Source organism: Ochotona princeps, chromosome 16 (genome assembly GCF_030435755.1).
Source record: "Ochotona princeps isolate mOchPri1 chromosome 16, mOchPri1.hap1, whole genome shotgun sequence".
Taxonomy (NCBI): Eukaryota; Metazoa; Chordata; class Mammalia; order Lagomorpha; family Ochotonidae; genus Ochotona; species Ochotona princeps.
In genome coordinates, this window is record NC_080847.1 from 14,875,127 (window position 1) to 14,890,731 (window position 15,605).

General features: G+C 57.8%; 1 protein-coding gene across 1 annotated transcript; it reads left to right on the forward strand.

Annotated features, from left to right (window-relative positions):
• Positions 1-681: 681 nt before the first annotated feature.
• Positions 682-15,539, forward strand: FHOD1 (formin homology 2 domain containing 1). The gene is made up of 22 exons (XM_058674786.1): positions 682-1,086; positions 7,787-7,893; positions 8,247-8,311; positions 8,583-8,650; positions 8,723-8,828; positions 8,905-8,999; positions 9,212-9,323; positions 9,402-9,496; positions 9,589-9,732; positions 9,837-9,994; positions 10,075-10,329; positions 11,646-11,761; positions 11,855-12,483; positions 12,794-12,949; positions 13,162-13,344; positions 13,430-13,549; positions 13,628-13,789; positions 14,156-14,346; positions 14,436-14,628; positions 14,708-14,870; positions 14,958-15,149; positions 15,232-15,539. Exons 1-22 carry the CDS (start codon positions 886-888, stop codon positions 15,312-15,314), a joined length of 3,594 nt encoding a protein of 1,197 aa, XP_058530769.1. The 5' UTR covers positions 682-885; the 3' UTR covers positions 15,315-15,539.
• Positions 15,540-15,605: the final 66 nt, after the last annotated feature.

The following is a 15,605-nucleotide window of genomic DNA, read 5'->3' on the forward strand; positions in this document are numbered from 1 at the left end:
AAAATAAGATGTATTTTTATTCGAAAGGCTGAGTTAAGAGAGAGAAGACAGAGAGATTGTCCATCTTCTGGTTCACTCCCCAAATGGCCACAACCTGGAGCTGAGCCATGTGAAGCTAGGAGTCCGATGCTACTTATGAGCTCCCCTCGTGGAGTGCAGGAGTCCAAGGGCTGAGGCCACTCTCCGCTGCTTTCCTAGGCACATCAGCAGGGTGCTGGATGGGAAGTGGAGCAGCAGGAAGTGAAACTGGCGCCTTTATGGGTGGTGTTAGTTTAGCCTGATTTGCCAGGCGCAGGCCCCAAGGGAAGCACATTTTCTACCTGACCCCTCCCATTCTTCCTTCCACCCCCGTAAAAAACCTGAACTGATCCCATCCTTTCCTTCGAACCGAAGGCAATCCCTCACAGTTTGCTCCAAACAGAAAAGACACCCCTCTCAACTGCTCTCCCCAAATGAGGGAAGCACATCTATCCAGCCCTCCAAAGGAAGGAACTAAGGCTATTTCGTTGCTGCAATGAAAGAGAACAGGCCGGCGACCATCTGGACAAACTGGCCCCCTACCTGCCCTCAGGAGCCCTACGGAGAGCCGCCCCACCTCCTCCAGGCCTGCAGAAAGCCTCTCCCCTGCGCGCGCGCTCGCCGAGGAGGCGCGAGCTCGGGCTTTCCCGCCCTCCTGGCCAGTGAACTAACGGGATCCCCACCGCGCCCTCTGAGTGGCCGCCGCCGGGCCCGCCCCCCACGCCGCCCGGGCCGCGTCTTGGCTCCACCCCCTCCACTTCCTCGGCCCCACCTCCACCCAGCTCCGCCTTTAGGGCGTCCGGTCCGGCCCGACCCAAACTGCAGGGATATCTGAGTCGAAGCTGAGGCGGGGCCGGTGGCAAAGCCATGGCCGGCGGGGAAGACCGCGGGGACGGGGAGCCGGTAGCGGCGGTGACCGTGAGGGTGCAGTACCTGGAAGATACCGATCCCTTCGCGTGTGCCAACTTCCCGGAGCCGCGCCGGGCCCCCACCTGCACGCTGGACGGGGCACTGCCCCTGGGTCCGCAGATACCCGCGTTGCACCGCCTGCTGGGGGCACCGCTCAAGGTGAGGGGACCGGAGACCAAGAAAAGTTAGGGCGATCCGGGGTTCTGGGTCGTCTCCTTGAAAGCCAGTAGGAGGTGCCCCTCGATGAGAGGTTGGAGTGAGGAATCGCCTTCAAAAGAGTCGGCCCAGGGTCCCGGGGTACACAATGCTTCGCCTGCCAGGCACCCCCGCTGAAGTTGAGGGAGAATGGGAGCTTGTAGTCTGCGCGCCGCGATTGCTCCTCCAAGGGAGGCCCGCACGGGGAGATGCTCGAGCCCCACGCGCTGCCTGTCCTCCAGAAGAGCAGGGAAACTGTAGAGAGCTCTTGAGACTGTAACGGACCCTGTATGAGAGCGAAGGAGGGACCTGCTTCCACCTGCTTTAGGTGAGGTGGAGGCGTGACCACGAGGAGGGGCGGGACACGGGTGGTGGCATGGGGGTTTAAGAAGTGTTTGGGGCTAGCTGGAGTCCTGCCGCTGGGTCTTGGGAGTGCCGTCCGAGCTCTGACTCCCACTGGATGAGGGAAGTCCCCGGGGAGCTGTTGGGCCCGGGATACGCGGAGCGTGGGAGGCTGCACTAGTAGAAAAGCCCTCGAGTCACCGCCCCCACCACCCGGTACACCCGCCGCCCATCGGCCTGAGCCTGGAAGGGAGAGGGCGGGCCAGGCTAATTTTAAAACCATCGGCCTGCCCATTTGCCGGCGCCCCAGAGCAGGGAGCAGGATGCATGGTGCGGGGAGAGGCCCTTCTTCAGATGGCCCGGTCGTGCCTCCCTTCAGGTTCTGAGCCTTCAGCCCCTCGCAGTCAGCCCTTTCCGGCGCTCTGCTTCCGGGCCGGGACTCAAGAGAGGTTCACTACCATCCCCCGGGTTCCCCCAGCCAGCCCCATCCGCTCCAGCGTGGTCAAAAAGGGAGAGGCAGCGGGGGCGCCACCGCCGCTCCCAGCCTCAGCGGGGCGCCGAGTTGCGTAAACTTGCCCCCTGGGCCCGGGGTCTCCTGTGGAATGTGCTGGGCCGCCGGGCCCCCAGCTTGCATTCCTTTCTCTGTAGCCAGCCCCGCCTCCGAGTGCTAGCGGGAGGGGTGGGGAGATCATCGTCCTGAGAAGTGGTGCTTGTCCAGGCAAGGTCCCCACCTCAAGGCCACAACTACACGGCTGCAGCCAGCAGACTGCCCACCGCCGGACTTCTGATAGAGTCCCTTCCTCCCCCACTATCTTGTCATTGTTTCAGGGGGCAAACCGAGGTGAGCCTCAAACCAAGCAAGAAGTCACCTCCATTCAGGATGGAAACTGGGTGCTGCACTGAGGGATTCCTACCCCTGTCCAGGTCCAGAAATAAGTTTATGGCATTTAAAGGGTTATGTGAGTTCTCCCACTCCCTGACTATAGAACAATACCTCCCACGGGAAGGGATGGGACCTCAGCTCACCAGAGCTGCTCACCCCCACTTTTAGCCTGTCCCTGTACCTCACCCCACTCCACCCCACAGGCTTCATCAGCGAAGGACCCCATGGCCCTGGAATGGACACAGGCACGCTAGGTTACCACAAAGCCCGGGCCAAGGAGATTGGCCAGCAATGGGCAATGTACTCTGATGTGCTCTTCCCAAATAGAAACTATGACCACAGACCCGAAATAGAAGGTTGGAGGAAGAGGGATGAGAAAAGGGCAAGGGCAGGGCCATCACACAGCTGGGGGCAGGGCTTCCCCTGGCAGGAAATGTCAGCAGCTGGTTTCTCCCCTCAGCCTGTAAGTGGGTGATACCTTAGAGGCCCCGACATGACTCAGGTCTGCAGAGAAGAAAAAACCCAGAACACGATGTAGGGAAGAAGTAAGAGATGGGCGCTTGGCCACTCGCTGCTCCATTTTGTGCAGTTGTCCAGCTGGCAACAGGACACAACCAAGTGAGTTGTGTTCTCTGAGTTTGGCACTGGCTGGCACAATCCCTGTAGTCCCTGCCTCTCTCCCTGCTGATATAGTGAGGCCAGCCTACTTTCTCCCTATGGCCCTGCCCCAGCATCCCATTGGGCTGCACCCAGCCCCAGAGCTCCCCTGAAGGCTTCCTTTTTTTTTTTTCACAAGATTCAGAGTTTGCTGGTCTGAGAAAGCCTTGCTCATTTCCTCCATGTCTAGGAGGAAGCTCCTGGCCACAGCCTCTGACTCATCTCCTGGCCTTAGTTGATGGGGGAGAGACTGGCAGTGCCCTGGGCCAGGCCTGGTGTCCCCAAGGGAACTCAGCGGGTGTCTTTTTCACCTCTGCAGATACTCAGGGCTCTGCCCACCCCTGCCCCAGGGAGAGACCACAGCCCTTTGGCCTCCTGAGCCATGAGTGCGCAGTGCCCCCCACCCCCTGCTCCTGGGAGGGGCCTCTGGGAGCTTTTCCCTGAGATCCAGCAGCTATGTCATGTCTGAGGCAGCACTGACTTCTCTTCCCCCGCCCCTCTCCCCGCTCCAACCAGGGGCACCAGGATGCTTCTCTGACCTTGCTGCATGGCCATGCTGTGGGGCTAGCCTTGGAAATCTGCTCAGGACTAGTAACTTTGTTTCCCTGACTGGGTGTTCCCAGTCCACCTAAGAGTATGTTTGCCCTCTGAAGCTGTTACAGCCAGCAGGCTTAATTATGAACCTATACCACTGAGATACAGACCACTGGGAGGTCCCCAAAGATTCCAGAGCGGTTGGCAATAAACCATGCATTTTTGGTTCTTGCTATAGGAATCTATTTGGAAGACTGGGGTGTAGAAATGAGTGATGGCCTCTTTCTATCCTTCTTATCTAGCATGTCATATCTGCTGGCCATTTTGAACAGTAGTAGCTGGGCTGCAGCCTGCTGAGGGATTCTAGAATTTAGGATCTTGCAGGGGTAGGCACAGCTGACCTAGTGCAGATCATGTATGTCATGTTCTCTTGCTGGGATTGTGAGGACCAGTTGAAGGTATTCACAGAATCCTGGAAGTTGAGGGACAGTCTCCAACCCTTGACAATATCACGGGCCCCAGCCCTCACTCCACCGCCCCTCCTGGAATCACTCTCCAGGTACAGCCAACTCTGCTTCTGTCCCCGGCTGTGCTAGCTGGGATCACTCATTGATTTCCTAAGTTTTGTTTCCCTCACCTGTAAACAATTATCAAGAGGCTTGAATGAATAAGCAGCAGAACTACAGAGAGAAGGTATCGATCTTCCTTCTATTGATTCATTCTCTAAGTGGCTGCAGCAGCCAGGTTCGGCCAAGTCAAAGCCAGAATCCTAAAACTCTGTCCAGGTTTCCCATGAGAACAGTACTTGGGTCACCTTCTGCTAGGCACATTAGCAAGCAGCACCTGAGACTAAAACTGGTGCTCTGATATGGGTTGCTGGTGTTGCAGGTAGGAGCTTAACTCACTGTGCCACAGTCCCATCCCCAGAGGATCTTTATAGCCAGGATGCTATTTATAGGAATCAAAAGAGGCAGTCAACCAGTTATTTCCTAAAGCAAGAGTCCTTCCATATATACCTCTGCCCTCTCTTCAATCTTTCCTGTTCCATGCCTCTGGTACCTTCACTCTCAACTGATTACATGGTTGTAAAAGTATCAGAGAGTGGGTGTTCTGGTCCCTTAAACTTGACTCTATATGCAAAACCATTTATAATTTATAGTTGATTTGGGCTGCTAAGAAAGTCAGACGCTGGAGGCTGCAGTGAGGAGCCCAGCCTGGGAAGAATGGGGGAGAGACTCCACCCAACCCCGAAGATGGAGACCAAAGAAGTGAGGAAGATAAGAGGCAGCAGGGAGTCGAGGATGTGGTCCCGTGGTTTGTGCTGGCCCTAAGCACCCTCAGCAAGAACCAAAGCCTGGGCTCACTCAGGCCTGGCTGAGCCCCAGGGTGTGAGAAATAAGGTCCAGAGGTTTGGCTCTCAAAGTGATGTCTGCAGGAAGAGACCAGCAGTGTGAGAAACAAGTGCCATTCTGTTGGCTGGAAGCCTTCTCTCTGGGCTGCTTGACTGACTCTAGCCCAGTGACCCCCACCTCCTCCCAGTCCCAACAGCTGGAGGACTGTGACCAGGAACCCTGGATGGTTGTCTCCTTTCCCTACAAATGGCACTCTGGCGAGACTGGACAGATGAAATGGCTTGGGGAGGGGCTGGGTTGGGGAGGCAAGGAGAGGTGGAGCACCTGGGCTCCTGTGTCCTGCCCCAGGGGAGGCAGGTATCCCAGCATCCTAGGAGAGAATCATCCTGTGCTCTCCTGGGATTGAAGCATGCCAGTGTGCCTGTGGGAGGAGAGATAGTACAAGAGACCTAGTTTTGCTGTGGAAGTGCTACTTTGGACTGTGTGTAATGGTGGCTGACCATATACCTGGGTGTGTTAAACGGTGACTGGGTGTAATGCTATTACAGCTCTGATTTTGGCAGTGATTACAGCACCTCGCCCATCTTCTTAACTATTACCCACTGGAAGTTGGGTGATCTGATACTTAGTTGTGAGCTGTTTCTGAGTCAAGCCTGTCTGCTTCCCATACCAGGCTGGAATGAAAAAAAGCAGAAACAGCATCTAATTCCTGCCATGTTTTCTGCACCGGTTCAGGAATGTTTCAATGAAAAAGCTGATATACACTTGGGGGGATTCCTGAGGGGGGTGTGACTCCATGGGGAGGGATGTTTCTCAGCAGAATCCTCCGGTGCCTGGAGGAGGGAGATGCAGCGATGCCTGGGCGATGCCTGGGCAAGGGTGGGATGGGTCGCTGCTGAGTCACCATGGGGAAAGACAGACCAGGTAGACTATGGGGTTGCCCTCAGCTGAGCTGGCCCTGGAAAAGAGCCCCTTGAACAAGGCTGGGGGCACCCCTGGGGCCTGCCGCCCCCTCAAAAGCCTGCTCCCAGTGATTGACTCTGCCCCCAGGGAGGGGCAGGAGACCGGACCGCCCAAGGCCCACGGAGGAGGGCAGGCAGCCAGGCAGGAAGTAGGACAGAGAACAGGCTGGAGTGTTTGTCCCATGTCCCATGTCCCAGGCAGGGGGTCACCCGAGGGCCCCACAGGACACCACTGCCAGTACAGAGTCAGGGCAGGCCCTGAGGCATTGGCAGGGGTGCTAAACAGGGACCAGAGGAGGAACTAGATTCTCATTCTCCCCAGGGAGCATAGGGCAGCTAGAAGCTCTGGGCCTAGGTCCGGAGCGGGGCAGGGCTGACCAAAGAGCAGAACAAATGCTGGATTAACTTCTTCAGCAATGCCTAGACTGGAAGACAACACCCCCCCCCCCCGCCCCGCTACACACACACACACCACTTCTGCGACGAGGAGGGTTCTCCTGGGGCCTGAGACACTCTAGTTGAGAGAACTTTGTGAGCCCTGCACAAGGCACAGTGCCATGGGGAGGTGGCTGGGAAGGGCAGAGTGCCACTCTCAGACTCTAGTCACCTCCCTCAGGCCTCTCAGCAGGCCTTTCTCCAGGGGTCCGAGTGCTGTGGCTGGTGCTAGGTGGCAGCAGGCCCCAGAGGGGGCACCCCGGCAAGTGGACCTTGGAGCATGGGCTTCCTTCCTTCCTTCCTACAGCAGGCTGTAGTGTCCCACTGTGGGGCTGACTACAGGCTGCTCACCAGCCTCGTGGGACCCTTGAAGTTCTGTAACTGTACCCCCTTTGAAGGGCCTAGAGAGATTGGGAGAGGAGTTATGAATCAACATACACACACAACAACACCCCCTTCTGCCAGCCAGGTTTGCACCCTTTCTGCTTTCTCTCTAGGCCATGCTTGGTGACTGCAGCTGATCACATTCCCCCACACACGTTCTCCAGGGCTGTGAACTTCCTTGAAGGCAGGAACTTCCTCCCCATCACCTCTCTGTCCCCTTCCTCATTTATGTTCATTGCTTGGATGAGCCTTTAGCAAGCACTTACTCTGTTCCAGCTGCTGGGCTAGGCTCTGCAGACACGGCAGGAAGGAAGGCAGGTGCCTGACCCAGAGACTAGGTAGTGGGAATTCCAGCTGGGTTTTTCAATAGTTTATCTAACCCTAAACCTAAAAAGTAGGTAGGCATTAGCCAACAGAGGTGATGGCACATACAAATGACAAGAAGGCCTGATGCCTGAGACAGACAGGCCTTGCGCACAGTCAAGCACTTAAGAAACAATGGCTGTGGGGCTCGGCAGTGTGGCCTAGTGGCTAAGGTCCTCGCCTTGATCCCATATGGCCGCTGGTTCTAATCCCGGCAGCTCCACTTCCTCTCTGTCTCTCCTCCTCTCAGTATATCTGACTTTGCAATAAAAAATAAAAATAAAAAAATCTTTAAAAAAAAAAAACAATGGCTGTGGTCAGCATCATGGTGTGGCGGGTGAAGTCACTACCTGCGACTCTGGCGTTTCATATGGGCACTAGTTCTAGTCCCGGCTTCTCCACTTCCAATTGGCTTCCTGCTGATGCATCTGGTTACACAGCCAAAGATAGCCCAAGTGCTTGGGACCCTTCCACGTATGTGAAAGACCCGGAGGAAGCTTCTGGCTCCCAGCTTCAGACTAGCCCAGCTCCAGCCACTGCAGCCATTTGGGGAGTGCATCAGCAGATTGAAGTGCTCCTCTTTCACTGCTTCTCAAAAAAAAATTTTTTTTTGGTAAAAGAAAGGAAGAAGTGACTGCTAACCTTCAGTGTGAACCCTGTGTGCCTCTCTGCTCTGTGACCCTACATAGGAGGTCACAGGGTCCCCTCCTGCCTCTGTTGCAGCCTTGACAACTGTTCCCTTTTATCCCCAGCTGGAGGATTGCGCCTTGCAGGTGTCTCCCTCTGGATACTACCTGGATCCCGAGCTGTCCCTGGAAGAGCAGCGGGAAATGTTGGAGGGCTTCTATGACGAGCTCAGGTCAGAGCTGGTGGAACCCAGGAAGTGAGGCTGGCCCCTACCCAGGACTGGCTCAAACGCCAAAGGCTAAGACACCAGATCTCTAGCCTGGGCCATGGGTCACCTGCTGCCACCCCAGGGAGCTAGCTGTGCCAGAGGAATCCCAAAGCCTGGCTAATGTTACCTGCTGCCTGAGATGAGGGGGAAGGTGCTCTCCAGCATACCTGAGATGCCTGCATTTGCACAAACCCTCTGGCCTGGCCAAACCTCAAGCTCTCAGAGGAGCAGGAAGGCACTGGCTGCCCAGGCTTGGTGTGAGGGGAGGGCCTCTGGGGGGATGGGCACGAGTTGCTGACCAGGCTGCTTGATTCCAGCAAAGGCCGGAAGCCCACGCTGATCCTGCGAACTCAGCTCTCTGTGAGGGTCAATGCTATCTTGGGTGAGTGTGTGAGGGCAGCCCTCTTGCCCACCTCCCACTGCGCAGCTGGTCAGGTTTCTTTCTGGCCTGTGTTGGACAGTGGATGGAGCATATCAGTGCTGGGATGTGTCCCCTCCCTTCCCTCCCCTGACCTGTCCTGCCAGCATCAGGGTTGGTGGTGCTGCAGTAGTCAGGACCAAGGAGGGGTAGCGATGCAGGAATCCTGGAATTGCCTTTGGTGGTGACTTGTGGTGGAGGGAGACGGCATCCATGTCCCACCCATCCCTTGCAGAAAAGTTGTATGGCTCCAGCGGCCCAGAGCTCCGCCGCTCCCTCTTCTCACTAAAGCAGATCTTCCAGGTGAGGCCCAGAGGTGGCCTGGGGGTGGGTGTGTGTCCCGGGCCTCCCTAACTGTCCCCCTGGAACCTCCAGGAAGACAAGGACCTGGTGCCTGAGTTTGTGCACTCGGAAGGGCTGAGTTGCCTGATCCGTGTGGGTGCTGCTGCAGACCACAATTACCAGAGCTACATCCTCCGAGGTCAGCCCCTCCCCTTGCCCCCCCACCTCTGTACTCCCCCATACCCCCACTGACCTCTTCCCATCCCTGTCTGCAGCATTGGGCCAGCTGATGCTATTTGTGGATGGGATGCTGGGCGTGGTGGCCCACGGAGAGACTGTGCAGTGGCTGTACACACTGTGCGCCAGCCTGGTAAGCATCCCTCCTCCTGGCCACAGGCCTTCCTTTAGTGCCTCAGTTTCCTCCTCTGCACACAGGGCTGGAACGAGTGAGTCTGAGGTCCCACTAAGCCTGGGAGACGCTTCAGGGCCTGGGTCCACGCAAGGAGTTTCTGCCCAGACTCTCAGATCTGGGCCAAGCCCCACTCACAGGTGTTGACCATTCCCTGTCCCCCTCCCCCCAAGTCCCGACTTGTGGTGAAGACAGCCCTGAAGCTGCTGCTGGTGTTTGTGGAATACGCGGAGAGCAACGCGCCACTGCTCATCAGGGCGGTCACTTCAGTGGCCAGCACCACAGGTGAGAGCCCAACTGTCCCCCTGTCTCAGAGCCCCCCTCCTGCCCATCCCCGTGACTGCCTCCTTTTCTGTGTTCCAGGTACTCTTCCCTGGGCCAACCTGGTGTCCATCCTGGAGGAGAAAACTGGCACCGACGCAGAGCTCTTGGTGTACACGGTCACCCTCATCAACAAGGTGCGGACAGGACTTGTGACAGCTTGGGCCCCAGACTCCTGACCCATGGACCGTACCAGCTTCAGCTTGGCCCTTCTCTCCCCATGCTCCAGACGCTGGCTGCACTCCCTGACCAGGACTCCTTCTATGATGTGACCGATGCACTGGAGCAACAGGGCATGGAGGCCCTGGTCCAACGCCTGCTGAGCACGGCAGGCACAGACGTGGACCTGCGCACTCAGCTGCTGCTCTACGAGGTGTGGGGGGCGGGTGGGGGTGGAATGGAAGAAGGAGGGATGAGGTGCTGGCTCCCAGCGCCCTGCCTCTTTGATTTGTTCATGTTCCTGTCCATCTCCTCCAGAGCGCCCTGCGGTTGGAGGATGGAGACTTGGAAGAAGCTGCAGCCGCTGCAGCTGCAGGTGGGCGGCGGGAGCGACGGAAGCCATCTTCAGAGGAAGGCAAGAGGAGCCGCAGATCTCTGGAAGGCGGGGGTTGTCCTGTGCGTGCCCCAGAACTTGGGTAAGCACGTACTGGGTAGATACGGAGGGATGGATACTCCATCAGGCGTGACCCTGCACGCTGACATGCCTGGTCTCCAGTTCCACAGGCTCCGCCTCACCGACAGGCCCGGCATCGCCAACAAGCCCCTCCTCCATCACTGGCCCCGCCTCTAGCTCCACAGGCCCCGCCTCACCAAGAGGCTCCTCCTCCAGCTCCACAGGCCACTTCTCACCGACAGGCCCGGCCTCCAGCCCTGTGAGCCCTACTTCTGGATTCCGAACCTCAATGAACCTGTTCCCTACCATTTCCGTGGCACCCTCAGCCGACAGCTGTGGCGAGAGGAGTGTCTACAAGTAAGGGAGGAGATGGAGGTGGCCGTCAGAGCCCTCTTTCTGACTGTCCCTTGGCTTGGCACCCCTCCACAGCCCACAACCTCCTCTGCCCAAACGCGTGCTCTCTCTCTCTCTCTCTTTCCAGACTTCACCAAACTGCTCCCATTTGGTAAGTGACCACTGGGGATGTGGGGCTCGGCTGTGACCGGACCCAATCCTCCCACAGCTTCTCTTGGTCTCCACCCATATTCTACCTGTCTCTGCCCATCGTCATCTGCCTCCCTAGCCCTGCTCTTCCTGTTTCCTCCTCACCCTCTTGGTCGGCTGCCTGTTCTTGCCTGCAACCCTGTCTGACCTCATGTCAGGGTCTCCACTTCCTGTTTCCTTTTGTCCTGCACCCCCAGCCCTCATTCCCCACCTCACCCCTTGCCCCCACGGTTGGGGAGGAGCACTTGGTAGCACTGTCCATCTGTGTGTGGATGCAGCACCACAGTCACCTTTTCCTCTCATCCCCCCTACCCAGCACCCCTGAGAGCCCACCTGTCCCTCAGCCCCCTGCTGGGCAGGCCAAGCTGGAGTAAGTACAGAGGCCAGCTGGCCACGCCTGCCATGTGCTCAGGGCTTCAGCTTCGCTTCCCCAGCAGGGGTGCCAAATACTCCAAGGCAGCCAGAGCTGGGGGGCTCTCCAGCTCCTCTCCCAGATGTAGGCCTCCTGGTGGACCCAAGGAATGAGCTCTGGGAAGCAGTCACTGAGGCTTAGATCCGAGCTGGGAGATGTGGGTGCCTAATCTGGTGGTGGGGGGGGTGTCCGAGGTGCTGAGCTGTGTGGGGTGTCAAAGAGCAACCTGTGGCTGAGGAAAGGGGCAGGGACAGAAGCCAAGGGTGCTAAAAAGCAGACACTTGATCCCATTTATTATTTCAACATGCGTGATTCCCCGTCACTTGCCAGACCCATTTCTGAACATAGGATGTAGCTTGTAGCAGCCGCTAGACAAACCAAGGGTGGGACAGCCTGATGTGCCCACTAGGAAAGTTCTCCCCATTAACTGCTCTGATGGTCCTTATGTAGAATCAATACAATAAGCTAAACGTGACCAGCACCAAGGTTACAAGCTAGATATTAAGTAGAAGCCCCGGGGTAGGTTGTAATTCTCTCCAGAGGTGAGGACTGGGCAGGAACTGGCCTTAAGGTCCCCAGTATGCCAGTGCATGGTCTGTTTCCTGGACATCCGAGTGTGCCTGCCATTGGGGACAGTATGAAAGGCTCAGCAAAGCATGTGCGCTCTTCTGGGCCGTGGCTGTATCACACACCATGACTCACAAGTACTTCCCCTCAGAGCCCGGTTCCTGGAGAATGTGGCAGCAGCAGAAACAGAGAAACAGGCTGCTTTAGCCCAGGGCCGGGCAGAGGCACTGGCTGGGGCCGTGCCTGACGAGTCGGATGGGCACCCAGGTAAGAAGGTGGGTGGGCAGCATCTCCCCCCAAGCCCTGTTGCTCTAGTGTTCCACAACAGGCATGGAAGTGACAGGTGCTTCCTTTTGCCAGGTCCCCGAGAACGACGGGACTCTCGCGAGGTAGCCCCTCCACCCAGAACACCCCAGAGCCCTAGCCCCCGGGCCCTGCTCCGGGTCCAACGAAGCCTGGAGCCAGAGCCCAAGGAGCCCCTGACCCTACCAAGCCCCAAGGACGAGCCCTTCCAGGCATTCCCTGCCCGGGTCCCCAAGCTCTGTATCGGGGACCTGGACTTCTCAGATCTGGGCGAGGATGAGGACCAAGACATTTTGAATGTGGAGTCTGTGGACGCGGGGAAAGGCGTGCCACCCCCACCCCTACTCTCTGGAGGCCTCCCACCTCCTCCCCCTCCCCCTCCCCCACTCTCTGGAGGCCCCCCACCTCCTCCCCCTCCCCCACCCCTCAAAGGCTCCTTCCCACCACCTCCACCTCTGACTGCCCCACCTCCCCCCTCAGTGCCTGATGGCCTGGCCCTCCCCACCAAGAGGAAGACAGTGAAGCTCTTTTGGCGGGAGCTGAAGCTGGCTGGGGGTTGCAGGGGCTCTGGCAGCCGCTTTGGGCCCTGCCCCACCCTGTGGGCCTCCTTGGAGCCCGTGTCTGTTGACACAGCCCGGCTGGAACACCTGTTTGAATCCCGCGCCAAGGATGTGCTTCCCTCCAAGGTGAGCCTACTGACCCACAAGCTAATCTCATGTAGGGCAGGAAGAGCTGAGCCATTGGAGCTCCTCACTCAGTTCAACTTGGGGAAACTTAGGTAAAGACAAGCAGAGGGACTTGCCTGAGACCCCTCAGCTTAGGAACAGGTCAGCAGAATTCTAACTGGAATCTTGGCTCATCTGAATGCCTCACATATCCCAGCTCCCCAGTTGTGGGATCCTCTGGCTGTTCAGGAGGGCCCTGGAGCAGCCCCACAGATGTCACCCCAGCTAATCTCTTCCCTATGGTTCCACTACCCTTTACCTAACTTTGCAGAAAGCTGGAGAAGGCCGCCGGACGATGACCACAGTGCTGGACCCCAAGCGCAGCAATGCCATCAACATTGGCCTAACCACACTGCCACCAGTTCATGTCATTAAGGCTGCCCTGCTCAACTTTGATGAATTTGCTGTTAGCAAGGATGGCATTGAGGTGGGTATTCACAGCGATGGGGGTGAGTGGTCTCGTCATCTGCCTTGGTAGGTACCTGCTGTCCCTCCAGTGGTAGGCATAGGCCTGGCCTTCTTGCAGCCTAGTCCCCAGACCCTAGGGCTTCCCTAGGTGACCTAGGGAGGATCAGGAGTGATGCCTGAAGCATCAGGTCAGCACTGAGAGGCCCACTGGGGCAATGGCTGCATCCTTAGAAACTACTGACCATGATGCCCACGGAGGAGGAGCGGCAGAAGATTGAGGAAGCCCAACTGGCCAACCCTGACATACCACTGGGCCCAGCCGAGAATTTCCTGATGACTCTCGCCTCCATTGGGGGCCTGGCTGCCCGTCTCCAACTCTGGGCCTTCAAGCTGGACTACGACAGCATGGAGCGGGTATTTGGCTTGTGGAGTAGGACAGGTGGTGGGGACAAGTGCGCATGATGATCATGTAGTCTGAGTCCTTGATACCTCCCACCAGGAAATTGCAGAACCGCTGTTTGACCTCAAAGTAGGAATGGAGCAGCTGGTACACAATGCCACCTTCCACTGCATCCTGGCTACCCTGCTGGCTGTGGGCAACTTCCTCAATGGCTCTCAAGTGAGTTAGGGCACGTGGGGATGAGAATGGCAGGACTTTGGAGCCAGGCAGGCCCACACTCAGCCGGGGTCCTTTCAGAGCAGTGGCTTTGAGCTGAGCTACCTGGAGAAGGTGTCCGAAGTGAAGGACACGGTGCGCCGGCAGTCACTGCTGCACCATCTCTGCTCACTGGTGCTCCAGAGCCGGCCCGATTCCTCCGACCTCTACTCAGAAATCCCTGCCCTGACTCGCTGTGCCAAGGTGAGTACCAGCCCCACAACTGACTGCTGCCAACTGGCTCCTTCCCCTCACCCCTACTTCCAATAACAGAGCTTGCTTAGGCTGCAGGTGTGTGCTGCATCCTCAGCTGGAAACACTCTCCCATCTGTCTGGCTGTACCTGCTCTGTCTTTGAGTCTCAGCTTAACTTTCACTTATTCCATGAAACCTCCCTCCCTTCCCCACTGGAGCTGGATTTGTCTGCCTCTTGCACAGACCAGGAACTTGTGGAGAGTAGCACATGCACTCAGTTTGGCGTGTTCCATTAGGGCCAGCTTGAAGTTGCCTCCAGTTGGGGTTTATTTGGGACAGCAGGAGAGACAGATCCTGAAGCCCCTTTACTTTTAAGGTGGACTTTGAGCAACTGACTGAGAACTTGGGGCAGTTGGAGCGCCGGAGCCGGGCAGCTGAGGAGAACCTGCGGGGCTTGGCCAAGCACGAGCTGGCCCCCGCCCTGCGTGCCCGCCTCACACACTTTCTGGCACAGTGTGGCCGCCGGGTTGCCATGCTACAAGTGGTGCACCGGCGTGTCTGCAACAGGTAGGGGCGTGGGCTGGAGAGAGGCAGGATTACTCTCACCTCCCCTCCAGCTCCTGGTAGGACCACCCCTCCCACTTCAACCTGCCCAGGTTCCACGCCTTCCTGCTCTACCTGGGCTATACGGCACAGGCAGCCCGTGAGGTGCGCATCATGCAGTTTTGCCACACACTGCGCGAGTTTGCGCTCGAGTACCGCACTTGCCGGGAACGGGTGCTGCAGCAGCAGCAGAAGCGGGCCACGTACCGTGAGCGCAACAAGACCCGGGGACGCATGATCACTGAGGTGGATGTCCTTCCAGGGGTTGCCCGCCAGCCCTGTGACTGCCTCCCCTCCACCCAGCTCACCCGTCTCCCCTCTCCAGACAGAGAAGTTCTCCAGCGTGGCTGGGGACATACCCAGCCACCCATCTGTCCCAGTGGCCGTGGGCAGCGGGCCTGGCCCAGATGATGCCGACAATCATGCCAGCATGAAGAGCCTGCTAGTCAGCAGGCCTGAGGACACCACACACAACCGCCGCAGCAGAGGTGGGGCCCACAGCTGCTCAGGGGTGGGAGGTGGGGCAAGAGTTCTGGGGTGGCCTTGGCATGACATCCCTCTTGGCCTCTCCTCAGGCATGGTGCAAAGCAGCTCCCCAGTGGCACCCACAGTGGTGGGATCACCCACTGCACCTCCAGAGGAACCGCCAGGCTCCAGTGACCCTTCAGATGAGATCATGGACAGGCTGGTGCAGTCAGTAACCAGGAGCAGTCCACGTGTCGTGGCCGCTAAAGAGCGTAAACGTTCCCGTGGCAACCGCAAGTCCTGTGAGTGTGCTCTCAACCCCCACCCAGTGTGCTGCCCACATTAACCTTGTCGACCCACTCTAACTCTGCCCTGTCCTTACAGTGAGACGGACGCTGAAAAGTGGGCTGGGAGATGACCTGGTGCAGGCACTGGGACTCAGCAAGGCTCCTGGCCTGGAGGTCTGAAGGCACTGCCTCCAGGAGATGCGTCGGGACTCTCGCCTGTTGGAGGTCCTGGCTTGCAGGAGCGAGGAAGGCCCAGAACATTATTCTGGCCCAAGGACTCTAGGCCCAGGGGCCAGTACCTTGAGCAGTATTAGCCGTGTGTGTGTGAATGTGTGTGTGTGTTCACGCTCCAGAACTCACAGGCCAAAATAAAGTTTTCCTAGCTAATATAAGAGCATTTTGCTTCCAGGGTCCCCACAGGCCTGGGTGTGTAGCAGGAGGGAAACACCAGACAATTAGCTCCTCTGGCCC

Coding starts and splice junctions, on each gene's coding strand:
- FHOD1 (XM_058674786.1), top strand. CDS start 886: ATGGCCGGCGGGGAAGACCGCGGGGACGGGGAGCCGGTAGCGGCGGTG. Junction 9,497..9,588: donor CGGTCACCCTCATCAACAAG/GTGCGGACAGGA, acceptor CCCATGCTCCAG/ACGCTGGCTGCACTCCCTGA. Junction 14,871..14,957: donor ACACAACCGCCGCAGCAGAG/GTGGGGCCCACA, acceptor GCCTCTCCTCAG/GCATGGTGCAAAGCAGCTCC.